The 14,571-nt window shown below is 42.3% G+C and overlaps 1 protein-coding gene across 1 annotated transcript in view; it reads right to left on the bottom strand.

Annotated features, from left to right (window-relative positions):
• Positions 1–4,091, bottom strand: part of Slc25a21 (solute carrier family 25 member 21) — a 152,256-nt gene extending 148,165 nt beyond the window's left edge. The window contains exons 1-2 of the mRNA XM_075947553.1: positions 4,022–4,091; positions 1,067–1,171 (exon numbers count right to left, since the gene is read on the bottom strand). Of these exons, the coding sequence (XP_075803668.1) occupies positions 1,067–1,171; positions 4,022–4,091 (175 nt within the window). The remainder of the gene's footprint in view (positions 1–1,066; positions 1,172–4,021) is intronic.
• Positions 4,092–14,571: the final 10,480 nt, after the last annotated feature.

The raw sequence follows: 14,571 nt of genomic DNA, 5'->3' as shown, positions 1-14,571 counted from the left end.
AGCTTCCCAGAACACTTCTGAGACATGGCCGTAAGAAAGACGTCTGTGAGAAGTGGAGTGGCTTTGCTGCCTTAAAAGACGAATACGGAGTTATTTTAAAATGTCAAAATTTGTGCAACAAAACGTCAGATTGTGCGGTGTCTTATTTCCACAGAATTAAAGGCTGTAGGATGTGCACATTATATAATTATATATTATATCTTTGTGTGATTATGCGGCACTAACAGCAAAGGCTTGGACTGGCATGGGGGATGCAATTATTTCCAAGCATACGTGTACATTTGTGCAGTGCACTCTGTTTCAATTTTTTATTTATTTTGTTTTTATTTTTATGTTTAACATTTTAAAACTAAATGTGTGTGCCTGTTTATGTCTCCGTGTGTGTGTCTGTGTGTATGTGCGTGTCTATGTGCTTGTGTATCACTATTTGTGTGTGTGTGTGTGTGTGTGTGTGTGTGTTTACATGTGCGTGTGCCTGTGTTCATGCGGAGGTCAGAGGACAGCTTGCAGCAAACTCTGGTCTCTTCTCTTCTGTGTGGTTCCTGGGGATTAAACTTGGATCTACAGGCTTGAGGATGACACCCTGAGCCACCTCATTAGCTAACAGACTGCTTTTCAGTGAGGTTCTTAGGTAAGCATTGCGGGAGGGAGCTGAAGGGAATGTGGGGGCAAAGGCTGTTTGTCCTGAGTCATCTCACTGCGCGGTTGCCAAAGCCGGTTGACTTGTGTGATAAGTGGAGCTAATTTCTGCTGCCGCCTCCCTGAGATCATCTAGTGCCACAGTTTCTGTGCTCTCTTCCATTGGCTTTCCTCCGACTCAGCCCTCAGAAACCATTTACATCAAACGCTTCTCTTTATCATCACTTCTACTTGCATGTGTCGTCTGTCTGTCAAAGCTTGTCCTCTATTAAAGGGATTTTAGCTACCAAGGAGGAGGTGGCAAGGTTTGGTTTCATTCAGGGTGGGGATGCAGGGATTCTGGGCACCAAAGCGCTCAGCGGCAGCCCGTTCCCCTTCAGTGGCACTGTATGCCACCACAGCGCATTAGCCCGTACAGTAATTGCACCTTTGCGTCGGAGCAGGCGAGGCACGCTGGAGACATGGACTAGGCAGCCCCAGTTACAATTCCAGTGATGCGTAACACGGTCCCACTCTGCCTTTCTCCTCGGTGCTACAACAGAACAGCCGACAGCAGGTCAACCCAATTTTGGAGGAAGAGTAACAGTTAGATTTAAGTTTTGATTTTCTTAGTCACAAGAGAGAAGGGACATCCCATGCTACTGTATAAATCCTCTCCGTTTCTCAGGAGTACGACGCTGCTAATAGAGGCCGTGGCCTGGTAAGCGGTGATGAACCTAATGGGACTCCCTGCAGAGATCTTAGTGAATGCGCTATGAACAAAGATCATTAGTAATTACCAGAATATTACATGTGCTCCTTAATAAACACTTAAGAAGCCCACTAATGAATCAAAGATTAGCAGACCAAAGGGTTTGTAATTACAGAACACATTAAAAGGATAACTGCGGGAAGATTAAACAAAGATTTTAAGTCACTGTAATTAGTCGATCTTCCTGAAGTAAGATGTTGCCCCTACCGAGTCTGTTTACTTTCTTGCTCATCGGACGAACACAGTCAAAGTTGGATCAAACAGGCAAAGGCATGTCAGATACACAGCTCATCAGCTTTGGGGAAAGGCCCTCCAAAGCACAGATTCAGACAGTTTCCCACCACAGGTACTGAATCCCTCTGCTCTACAAAAGCACCTGCTGATGGCAGAAACGCACTCTTCCCATGGACAGAGGTACTCTAGAGACCCACACCAACCATTTTCATGTCATGTAGATGATGAGGTGCTCACAAAGATTTAAAGGAAAAGGATAGTTCTCCTAGTTTTTAATTACATTTAGTTATTGATTTTGTGTGCACATGTGCACAGGTACCATGGTGTGTGTGTGTGTAAGTACTCACAGGTACCATGGCATGTGGGGCACCTTTGAGTCTTCTTTCCTAAGCCCTGGGGAAAGATTTCCTCCAAACCCTCATCTATGTCCAGACCTACTTTCTAGTTGCAAGTCACTAGTGAGGATCATTGTGAACATCTTTTAAAAAAACTAGTTGTGAATATTTTACCTCGCTTTAGGACAAATACAATAATATTACATATAACTTTGCCTCGGGAACTGCTAAGGTTCAAGAGTCTTCAAACCATGTAGGAGAGACATGGATTGTGGCTTTAAATCTAACAGAGATTTCCCATCTGTGGAGCGGTCAGGGATAAGAGTTTTTGGGGAAACAAGGATGAATGATACACAAAATCTGGCCTCCGGCATAGAAGGAACATTAGGGAACAGAGCTGAGATGCTAGGAGTTAGCTCCCAAACAGTGAAGAATATGTGTGCCCATTGGAGAGTCCAGGAACTTGGCTCATCCGGGATCTCGGCATTGCATGTGCCCTCTGGCCAGCTTTTGGTCCCAGCCTGGCATCAGTAATGGTAGCAGCTCTACCAGGATGTGGCATTTGACCCTGGCTGAGCAGTGATTGACAACCGGGGCTCAAAAGCTATGATTGCACACATTTGGCTACGCATTACATTATTCTAAAACTTCAAGGAAAGAAAATTTCCTTATTATTGCTTAACCATTTTCTTCTTTTACATCTGGCAAAACAATATACCTGTCTAAATTCCACATGTCTTTACTAGATGCAGGTGCACTGAGCTATGCTTTGGGTTAGCATTTATGAAATTGTGAGTAAGACCAATACATTTCTCTGTTATTATAAAACAGTTTATAATTTGAAGAAATATGCAGCCTGGAGCACTTGTTGGCCTAGATAATTGCTACAGATAAGGTGATGACATCTTGGCAAGGCCACAAAAGAAAGGAAACGCCTCTGTGTCGTGTCATTTTGAACATGTTTTTTAACAGAGCTTCAAAAGCTTATCTCTCTGAATTATCAGATCAGCCCCAATAGCCTCATTATATTTTAAGTAATTCCCTGTGATCCTAGATATGTCTTAACTACAGCTCTTCTCAGGAGCCAGAGACAGTGACAGGCTGATGTTTTGTGGCTGTGAGTTTTATAATTTATACTTAATGGCATCTTAAGTATCTTATAAATGGCTCCTCACTTGCCAACCACACATTTTGCTACAATAAACATCTACCCAGTGTCTCAGCGCGGTGAGGCACAACTCTTTTTGTCATTCCTTGCACCATTATAAGGCATTTCTAATATTTAGATCCTATGGAAAATTTAATATTGCCAAATGAATTGTGATCAAGTTCATTGTACCAGTTGGAGCCAGTTCTTCCCGCTGTTTACGTAGCTCGGCCGGTAGTAACTAAGTGCACTGACAATCTAATTCTAAAACTTATTTTAATGACTGCATGCTAGTTAACAAGTCAGAAGCAAAGGATCGCTGGAGATTACAGCTTAATCTAATAACGCTAAACCACAAGTAATAAAATGGACTAATTAACATGGCTGTATAATTAAAGTGCTCGAGGCATAAACTGGTCTCAATTAAACAAAGGCTTGACTACCATGACTTTCAATTATTTTGTTTTGTAAGACATATGTCCCATCGAAACAGCAACAACAATAAAAAACCAACACAAAATCGAAACAAAATTATGCTTAAAATCAGGCTGCAGTATGACCGCTCTGAGTGTGTACGTACATACATATGCACACAATTCATCAAACCTCATATTTAATACCAACAAATGATGTCACAGAGATGCGCTCCCCTGAGCTTTCTTCTCAGTCTAGCCATTGCAGCTGCTCCTTAGCATGCAACCAACTCATACCTGGAGAATGAGGGAAGGATGGCTTGAAGATCGGGAAAAAAATGTACTCACAAGGTAACGAGGACAAAGGAGGTCGCATTAGCTTCAGTCATCAATTATTAAAGTGATCATACGCAACACATTTCATAGTTCCCCAGATTCCAAACATAATTATCTAATACCCACCCCACCAAAGCTATCGTATCCCTTCTATTTCCCCTCCCACCTCCCTCCTGGTCCGCACAGTATTGTCCAGCGTCACCACTACCACCTTGTACTTGACCGAGAACTGCCATCCTTAGGTGTCGAGTTCGGCTTGTTGTTCAGGAAGAGACTGAAGCTTTTGGTTTTCAGCTGCCATAAAAGTTTTCCAGAACAGAATTAAAATGTGGTCAAATCTGCCGGAACCCCTCACTGGCTCTGGGAACTGAGCCATTCTGAGGAAAGTAATTAGTCACCAGAGACTCGGCAAGGGGAAATGTCAGACAATGCAGAGCCTGGAGACCTGGGAGATTGCTGCATTCTATTTTAATGGCTCAACTGTGCCCATGGTAGGGTTTATTTGGTGCTGATAAGAAAGCTCATCGGGGAAGAAAGATTAAAGAGCAAGCGCCTTCTTTGTATCACGAGCAGGGACGCTGGAAAGAAACTCACGGAGTAGAGATGCTAATGTTGGCGATTCAGGAAGAAAACATGCTTATCATGGAGGAAGAAGTGATATTTTATTTTATTTCATTTCAGTTTTATCAAGGTTGACCTTGTAAGTCACTAAGATTTGAATACCTTGTGATCGTTTTTGAATGTGGTGAATATTCAAGGCACATTATAGGTAGACAGGACCATCGGGACCCATATCCTTCTCAGCTCTGAGGACATTTTAAACTGCATTTTCTCACCTCAGGGCGTCCTTTATTTAATTCACTTTTCTTATAGTGTATGGTTAGAATCACTTGAAAAATAAGACAGAAGTACTAACTTGGACCTAAAACATCAGACTGGAGAAGCGGGGTTCTCTGGGAGAAGCGGGTTCCTCTAGGCTCTCTCACTTGAAATAGGAACTCATCCCTAGGTCAGCGAGGGACCAGCACAACTGTTCCTCTCCACCCAAGCATTTCACTACTGAGAATAACGAGATGATAATGTCATGCGCCCGTCACTCACCCACAGGACAGTAAGACTTACATCTGGAATAATTAAGGAGACAATCAGTTTTCTATTAACTAGTGTGGGACCGCAGCCTTCCAAGACACTGTTCGTTTAATCTGCTTCCTCGCGCGCCAGGGCAGGAAACTGTGAGCAGAGGAAGAGCTTGTCACAGAGAGCTGGGAAGTTCAACCGTCTTCACGGGGAGGTTTAGATGAAGTTATGAGACACGTGTGATCCTTCCAGCTGAGTGGATCAGTATTGACCAGGCAACGTAACAAAACATCTGCCTGTCTACTTCTATCGAATATGGTTATTTATTCCCGAGTCTATGGGTCCCTAGTGTGTGCCTGGGGAACACTGTCAAGTTCAGTAGCAAGTATTGAAGTCTTCCTCACATTTCATCCACTTCCCTCTCCTCCTCTCCCTTCTCCGTCCTTGAATGCTTTATCTCACTGAGTATTTCCTTTTCTCAGTTAAATTGTTCTCATAATGAGTATTCCATTATGTCACGAACCTGTGCTCACCACAGCCCCAGTGAAAACGGTGAAATTTTATCACTTTAAAATAACGTGTTAGAAATCACTTTAAAATGTCTTAGAAACTCCAGCGACTCAGGAGATGCATGAACTAACTTCACTCAGGAGCAGGCCTAACCTGTCCAAAAAACATGACAGGAAACTATGTTTCACTAGTTAAACAGATGCTTAATGAGAGGGCACTCACAGTTTGGCAGTGTTACAGGTAGGCACTTTGGCAAGCAAGGAAACACTGTAAGGCAGTTTAAGTCATTTGATTTTTATAAAATGCAGATCTGACTGTAGCTACCAACTTTTACATAATTTTACATCATACAACATAATTATATTTAAAAATAACTCTGAATTCAAATTAAAATCTAGAGGATTGGGCATCACTGACAGAGCAACTTCTAAACTACTAAGTATGGAACGTAAGATATTACGTTAGAAATTAGAAATGGGACCCAAAGGAGAAGACTATAATGAAGACATGGGGGGTGAAGGAGAAACTGTAATGAAGACATGGGGGGTGAAGGAGAAACTGTAATGAAGACATGGGGGGTGAAGCACCTCTTTCAGATTTCTGGTGGGTTGAGTTCTTGTGTCCATCAAAGCTCTCATCATCCCCACTGCACTAATAAGCTAAAGTCATATGGGACACAGTAGGAGTTTCTTCTCTCTCTTTATAAGTAAGACCTTACTCCTTAATAGTGAAGCTTATGCACAGCTCAAGCAAAGCAAAGTTCACCAAGTGTCCATGATGAACAGGGCAACTGAGTGTTAAACTTGTCTCAAGTAAATCGTTGGCCTCAAAGGAAAAGTGCACTCTCCCAGGGGACAAATACATGACATGAAGGCGTTACTAATAGGCAAGCTACCCTTGCTAGTGACATCTTTGCTTGCCTTTCCCATAGCACAAAGACAAGGGACCCAACTACCATTCTCAGGTCAACTGGGGCTGTTTTGTTCTTTTTTGGTTTGGTTTTGCTTATTGTTTCTGAACAAACTCTTGCTCCACAGACCAGGTTGGTCTCAAATTGTTGATCCTCCTGCCTCAGCCTCCTGAGGGCCAGGATTACAGGTATGTGTGACCACATCCTGCTGGTGTAGGGGGTGTCTTTTGAGTGAGGGGCCACTTAACTGTGCTGACACACAGTGTTGCTTGCCCGCCATCTTGGCTGAGCTTCAGCAGACCACCCCTCACACTAATGGCCTCCTAGTGCTTCTCTGATCCTCTGATCTCTGTGTAGAGATTTCTCGATCTTCCTATTGAGAGGCAAGGAGGTCTCCCATACTAGCATATCTGCCTCTAAGCTGTATCTTCCTCTTTCTCTGCCTTGCCCGCTCCTTAACTCCTGCGTTCCTCTGCTATGCTTTCTTCCACCACTTGAAATCAGAAATGGGCCAAGGACCAGAGAACACAATTTGGTCACGGAGCTTAGTGAGGGTCTAAGAGGGGGGCATCCTATGAGCCCAGCCCCATGACCATTACTGTCTGGTCTTTTGGATGTTCAGAGATCATTATTGCAAACGATTGGTTTCTTTGTTCTGGATCAGAGGTACGTGACCTCTGACTATGTTTGAACTTAGGCTGACAATGAGTTGTGTGTGACCAAAGGAGGGAAACCCAGCTACCTCGTACTCCTTTGGTACTTGCTGTCCACAGGCTATGGTGGGTACACACAGATAATGCACCTCACGGTGATGCCATCTCTCTTCCCTCTGGAAAGAAGGCCCACGATTTCCAACTCTGATCCCTTCGGAACCCCTCCACTCCAAGGACTTCATAAAGTGTTCTGTGGCTCCTTGAAGGTAAACAAGAGCTAATTCTGATCTAGTTTAGAAGGATGGAGCAGACAAAGCTGACACAGCACCTCAAACACGCCAAAGCAGTTCCTGCTTCACTGCTTTCATGCTTGTGCTGTGGGGTTCTCTTCCAGTTTGTTTCTTCGGATAAAAAGCCTGTCGTGTGTGTGTGTGTGTGCGGGTATGAGTGTGTGTATGTGTGTGTGCATGCGTTTGTGTGTGTGTATGTGTGGTTGCATGCGTTTGTGTGTGTGCGTGTGTTTGTGTGTGTGTGCGTGTGTATGTGTGTGTGCATGCGTGTGTGTGTATGTGTGTGTGCATGCGTGTGTGTGTGCGTGTGCTTGTGTGTGTGTGTGTGTGTATGTGTGTGTGCATGCGTGTGTGTGTGTGTGTGTGTGCATGCGTGTGTGTCTATGTGTTTCCACTTCTTTCTGGACTATGTGGTGTCTGTTATTTAGATTCTCTAAGATGTGTGTTTAGACTGACAATTTGAGGAAAATGGGACAATGTCTGCCAAAGCCCCTTTCTTTTCAGAACGCAGCCCTAGTCTCTTTGGCTTCCTGCTGCTCCTGGTAGCACTATGCTAGCTATCTTGGCTGGAGGGGAAGAAGACAGAACAAGAAAATAAAAGCAGAAAAAAGAATGGCCACAAATGATGCTGTTTCACAGCCAGGAGAGAGAGATGCTTCTAGAACTGGGAGGCCCGTGTATGTCCCAAGAGTCAAGTCCTGGCAAGAGCCACGGGACAGCTGCGGCCCCACACTCTGAAATCTCATTTTCACAAATCTTGATGTAATTTATAGGGCAGTTGGCAGGGGTTCTCTTTTATTTTCATTTTCTTGCACACAACTTAATTAAAGCACAGGAATAGCATAGTGCATTCAATAGTGAAGCCAATGTCTCCACAGCTCTATATGATGTCCTGAGAACTTTCCAAAGACATGTGTGTAGTAGAAGTACTGCTTGTGTTGTGCCAGGTTTGGCTAACTACTAAAAGAATGGAAACCCTAAGGAAAAAGCATGTTTTATAGGACAAAAGTATACATGTTTTTGTCAACTCAAAATAAATGTAAGGGCTGGAAAAATGGCCCATATAGTGAACTCCTGCCATAAATTCTGATGACCTGAGTTCGGATCTTCAGGTCTCACATACAAACCCGGTACCCGTGACAACACCAGTGGAACCTGTAACAACACCAGTAGAAACCTGTACCTGTAACACCAGTGGAAACCTGTACCTGTAACACCAGTGGAAACCTGTACCTGTAACACCAGTGGAAACCTGTACCTGTAACAACACCAGTAAAAATCTGTACTTGTAACAACACCAGTAGAAACCTGTACCTGTAACAACACCAGTAAAAATCTGTACTTGTAACAACACCAGTAGAAACCTGTACCTGTAACAACACCAGTAGAAACCTGTACCTGTAACAACACCAGTGGAACCTGTGCCTGTAACAACACCAGTGTAAATCTGTACCTATAACAACACGAGTGGAACCTGTGCCTGTAACAACACCAGTAGAAACCTGTACCTGTTACGGCAGTGCTGTGGTGGTGGTGATGGATGTAGAGCCATCATCAGGTCACTGATGCTCATTGCTCTGCCCTAACCAACTTGAGGGTCAGTGGGAGGCAATGCTCCAAAAATCAAGGTATGGAACAATGTAGGAAGGCGTCTCAAGTTGACATCTGGACTTTACATGTCTCGTACACTTGCTCATGTGCACTGCCTGTATCTATGGGCACACTCACACATTACCACACCTGCAACCATACCACCCCCTCCACAAAATAATAATACTTTAAAAAGCAAATATAAACAAAAACCCATGCAGTTTATTAAAGTTGATATTTGAAAAGTTTGAGACATAGAATTGGTAATAACACATTTTTAGGATTCAAATTAGATATTGAAAGATATTCTAAATCTCAAACTTTAAACCTCCTAGAAGTTTGAAAACATAAGCAGATAGCTTGTGATATTGGGACTTCTGTCACTTATCTGACATGGGGAAGAAATGGCTGTTAGAGAGGGTGCGACAGGAAGGTGTAGTGAGGTTGTCTCTGGGACTAGAATATGGAATTACACCAGCATCTATGGTAGAATTACTCAGCTGCTTGCCATCCTTCTCCCCTTGGGTTTGTAATGATATTTTATTTGTATTTTAATAAATAAAGCTTGCCTGAAGATCGGAATGCAAAGCTAAACCACTAGTAGCCAGAGTGGTGGTTCACACCTTTAATCCCAGCACTCGGGAGACAGAGGCAGATGCTTCTCTGTGTGAGTTCAAGGCTACCCTGGGCTACACAAGATCAATCCAGAAACAGATCCAGGTGGTGGTGGTTCACACACTTTAATCCTAGTATTTGGGGTTATTCCTGGGGTTTCCTTACTCCTTGCTCCTAGTGTTGCAGTTAATTCAGATGTCTCTGTTCAAATGATCCAAATTTGAGGGTGTCACCTCTTTTGTGTTGGTTACTGCAAGGTCCTGTCATTGCTAACACTTCAGACTTTTGTCTTTGTAAGCTCTCTGACATGGAAGTGGTTCTCAATCTGTGGGCTTTGGCCTTTTGGAGGTCACATATCAGATATCCTGTATATCAGATATCTACATTATCACTCATAACAGTAGCAAAATTACAGTTATGAAGTAGCAATAAAATAATTTTATGATGGGGGCCACCACAGCATGAGGAACCATATTAAAGAGTCCTAGCATTTGGAAGGTTGAGAACCATTGGCTTAGGGGATATTGTCAGTGTAAGCATCCTTCAGCAGAGGCATGAAGAGTATGTCTGGGCACCTTGAAACGGGACGTCACACCGAATATGCTCATGTTGCCTTGGATAATCATCCTCTTTCCCTCTGTGCCTCCTCAGCTTCCTGCTTGCTGCTATCTGTCACTATGTTTCCTTTTTGTGGCCTCCATTACGGCTTCTACAGTATGTGAGTGATGAAGAACACACAGTCTTAGTTTACTATATTTTGGAATCCAAGTCTTTACATTAAAAATGAGATTGGTAGGGACTGGCGAGATGGCCAGTGCATATAAGTGTTCTGGGCAAGCTGAGGAGCAGAGCTCAGATTTCTGGAGATCACATAGATGTTGGGCAGGCATAGAGGCCTCCCTATAATTCTAGCCCTTGGGAAGAGGCAGGAAATCCCAAAGCAGGAAGGCTAACCAGAGTAGCCAAAACAGCTAGCTTCGTGTTCAAAAAGAGATGCCTTGCTTCAGCATAAGTGATCCAGAAATTGGGGAAGGTGCCCAGTGTTGACCTCTGATCTCTTCATGCCTGTATACCTTCATGCATATACACCTTCAAGTACATGCACCTTTACACGAGCATGCCCACACACGTGAACACATATACACCGACAAACATGTATATTACACACACACAGAATAAAATGAAAATATTTATTAATACTACAAGAGAGAAAATGTGAAGTAGCCACAGAACCATGTTTTGGCTAAAAATAGTCATAATTTGGATATAATGACCTTGAGATCATTTGAATTCCTTTTAGATTCCAGCAAAAAGAAACTACAAAGAAATATGCAGCTGAAAAAAGGACAGTTAGGATTGCTTTACACGAGTCGCTTCTTTCATTCACAAGGTTGAGCGGGGTAAGTGACTGGCTTAACCCTGGTTGACACAAAGATTCACAGAGAGAATAAGGCTGGGGAGTGCTCAGACCTAAACTGGACATTCATACCACACTACTGCTCCCAAGGCTCGGGGATCTTTGAGGTAGTGTGTAAGAGCCAGGTGTGGCTGATGATGCCAAGGATACAGTGTTTTCTAGACACAACAGGGTAGATGCATGAATGAACTCATGGCATTTGTGAAAGAATGCCTGAGACCATCACAAACTCTGCATACTTAGGACTCTGCATCTCACTGTAGAGCGGAAGGTGGGCACGAAGTCCTGTTGCTACCCGAGGAGCACTTGGCATTGGGCAGCTCCTGGGAGAAGGAGAGTCAGTTTCCTTTAATGATGTGACCCTTGAGAAGCTGATCACACACAAGAGCAGGCCCCAGTTGCAAGACCAGCTGAACAGTGCAAACTGGACTAGATGGGGAAAGAAGGAAAACAAAAAAACCATAGGAATCTTAGAGTTGGGTGGGAGGGGCAGGGTGCGACATGCTCGAAATATACGGCAGAAAATTCTCAAAGAATGAGTAATGGTGACACTGCAGACAAGGTTATGTAAACAGACAGGTACAGTATATGCTAAGGGCTTTCTTTCCACCTAATATTGGATCTTAGTGTTCTAGGAAGGTTTAGGTGATAACAGATGTATTCTTTATTTTTCTCAAAAAAAGGGGGGGAATGAGAAAGCGCTCTATTCTCCCCTAAGGGGGAAACATAGATGAAAGGGGTTCATCCGTTCAGTACAGTTTTAAAGCTGCTTGCTTTATATGAGCCACCACAAGACCTGCGCTGCCAATTACATTTTTAAAGATTTTTTTTTATTTTTAGTGTATGTGTGTGTGTTCACGTGCATGTGTGTTGTGTACATGCATGTGTGTGTGCATGCATGTGTGTGTGCATGTGAGCACAAATGCAGGTGCTGTTAGAAGCTGGATGTGTTGCCTCCTCACGTGTTCTGGGAATGGAACTCAGGTGGTGTAGGATGTGCTGCTTTCATTGGTTGAATAAAGAAGCTGCCTTGGCCTTTTGATAGGGCAGCCCTTAGTTGGGCGGAGTAGACAGAACAGAATACTGGGAAGAAGAGAAGTGTGGTAGATACCATGATTCTCCGGCCTGGGACTGATGCTGGTTATAATCTTTCCTGGTAAGCCACAACCTCGTGGTGACATACAGATGATTAGAAATGGGTTGAATCAAGATGTGAGAGTTAGCCAATAAGAGGCTAGATATAATGGGCCAGGCAGTAATTTAATTAATACAACTTCTGTGTGGTTATTTCAGGGGTAAAGCTAGCCCGGCGGCCAGGAGCCAGGCGGCTGGGAAGAAAAGCAGGCCCGCTCTCCCTCCTACTACACTCAGGTCCTCTGGGTACAGCAGTATGTGCTCTTAATCCCTGAGCTACCTCTTCCAGCCCATACTTATTTTTTTTTGCAATATTACCGTTTCCTTTCTACCTACAGAGGAATGCCACACTATACATCTCTTCTCAATGTGCCACACCCTCAACTTCACCACATGGGATATATTCAAAGCTTAGGATTTCAGGATGAGATTCAAATTGAGAATGCTTATCTACTTCTAAAAGTCTTAGCTAATCAAATAATTTTACCTGTCCTCTTTATCCCACATCCCAACCAAATTTAACACACGCATGCACTGCTAAAATAAAAACATAAACATCAGCCAGCAGAAAAAAAGATTTTATTTATGCAGGGTTCTAGGTGATGCTTAGAAAGGTGTTTATCTTTGTTTTGTCATTTCCCCCTAAAAATGACAATATACAAGAATATATTAAAATACATCAGAATTTTGAATAAAACTCACAAAAACCTAAAGACTCTGCTGGCCAAAATAGGAGCCACTAAGCTGATGTGACTATCAAGCAGTTCACAAGTGGTTAGAGCAACTGAGAAAATAAATTGAATTCATTTTATTGAATTAATTTAGATTTAAATTTAAGAACCAGAGACAGGTAGACTATTTTCCAATTGAATATGATTCCATTGTTTTGCAGGAACTACCTCTTGCTTTTATTGTAGTTTACCAAATGTGGTAGTAAGTATATTTTTAATCTAGGTACTTGTCAATTTGTTGTATTAATTGCATGTCTAGATCAATTTTTGAAATTGCATGAAATTTTTACTTTAAAGGCCCTAGAGCTATTCCTGAATATATATATATAGCCTTATCAGTAGGTGTGGAGACATCCTAGTTCATAGAATAGGTATGTTGGGGAAACATCAAAATCCTATCCCGAATTTCAAAATTCAGTTCTTTTCACAGAAACTTGATGTTACTAATTGTATAGCCTCACTCCTTGAGTTGTTTATATAGGTTTGAAATAAAAAAAGGTTCTACAATGAGATAATTTTATGAGGCCAGCTTTGAGCTGAAAAAGTCCAAATGCTCCCTTTGGTGTTCCTCAAGCAAATCTTTCTGAGATGTCTCAACCTTGACATGAACGTTTTGTGCCTCTGAAACCGGCAAGATGTTTCCTGAGAAAATCCGAATGTAATCTACTAAATTAGATTCCCAATCAAATTAGGAAAATTGAAATGACTCTTAAATATACAACAATCTTTGCCTTCCAGCCATTTGAGCTACACTGGAAGATGGCAGTGCAGGCTGATCCAAGTTCAAATCTGAGATCAATACACAGATATGCTCAAGTCATTCCATGCCCGTGGACTTTTCCACAAACATAAGGGATAATTGACACAGTCTTAAAGAAAATTAAATCCTTCCCAGGAACACAAGGATAGCCCCTTTCTGTGGGTCCCTTGAGAGCAGCTGCGGTGTTTAAGAGAGAGACAGACAGTGACTGTGACTCGCCAGAATGCCGTGACACACAGAGAAGGCACTTTCTTCTAAGTCAAGCTAGTGATTCTATAAAACAGCCCATGTGTGTCACTAAGCAAGTCACAATAGTGATTAGACGTCTTCCAATATGGATTGTATGCCTCTTTGTTTTTCTTCAGACAGGACAAGAGACAAAACCTGGAGTGTTTGGGTCGTGTGGATCATGGCAGCACTGCTATGTCTGGAATTTTCATATAAATATCCCATTGCTTTGAGGCTCATGGGCCTGGCTAAAGCAGCAGGGACAATCCCATTTGCACTTTTATAGTTGTAGGGGGATTTTCAGGAGGGAAAACCATTTTCCGTAATATTCTGTATTAACTTAATGGAGCCAATGCACCATTATTATACCTTTCATGCTTTTCTGGAGACTGACAATTTGGAAGTAATTTTTTAAAAAAAAATTGTAAACGAATGTTAACATTAAGACATTCTTGGGCACTCAAAAGAACCTACTTTGCGACAAATTTTTACTGCCTGTTTGCAGCTTTATGCCTTTTTAAGATTATTTTTTAAACACTATAAATGACTGTTTCTACCCTTGTGAAAACCATTACTTCAAAGGGACGTCTTATGACACTCTTTACAATGTCTAAACAAATATCAGAAAACAAAGTGGAGTCTACCTCTTATTTTGTGTGTGACTAAACAATAAAGAGTATTTTATGAGGGTCTATTTTCAATTTCTAAAGTAAATGTTCATTTATTAGTGCTTGAATAATTTTTCTTTGCTTCAACATGGAAAATAAACCAATTTCATTGAAAAAACTTTTGTATATGTTT

Source organism: Microtus pennsylvanicus, chromosome 14 (assembly GCF_037038515.1).
Source record: "Microtus pennsylvanicus isolate mMicPen1 chromosome 14, mMicPen1.hap1, whole genome shotgun sequence".
Taxonomy (NCBI): Eukaryota; Metazoa; Chordata; class Mammalia; order Rodentia; family Cricetidae; genus Microtus; species Microtus pennsylvanicus.
The sequence above is the reverse complement of the archived record's forward strand: the minus strand, read 5'-3'. Positions and strand labels throughout refer to the sequence as shown.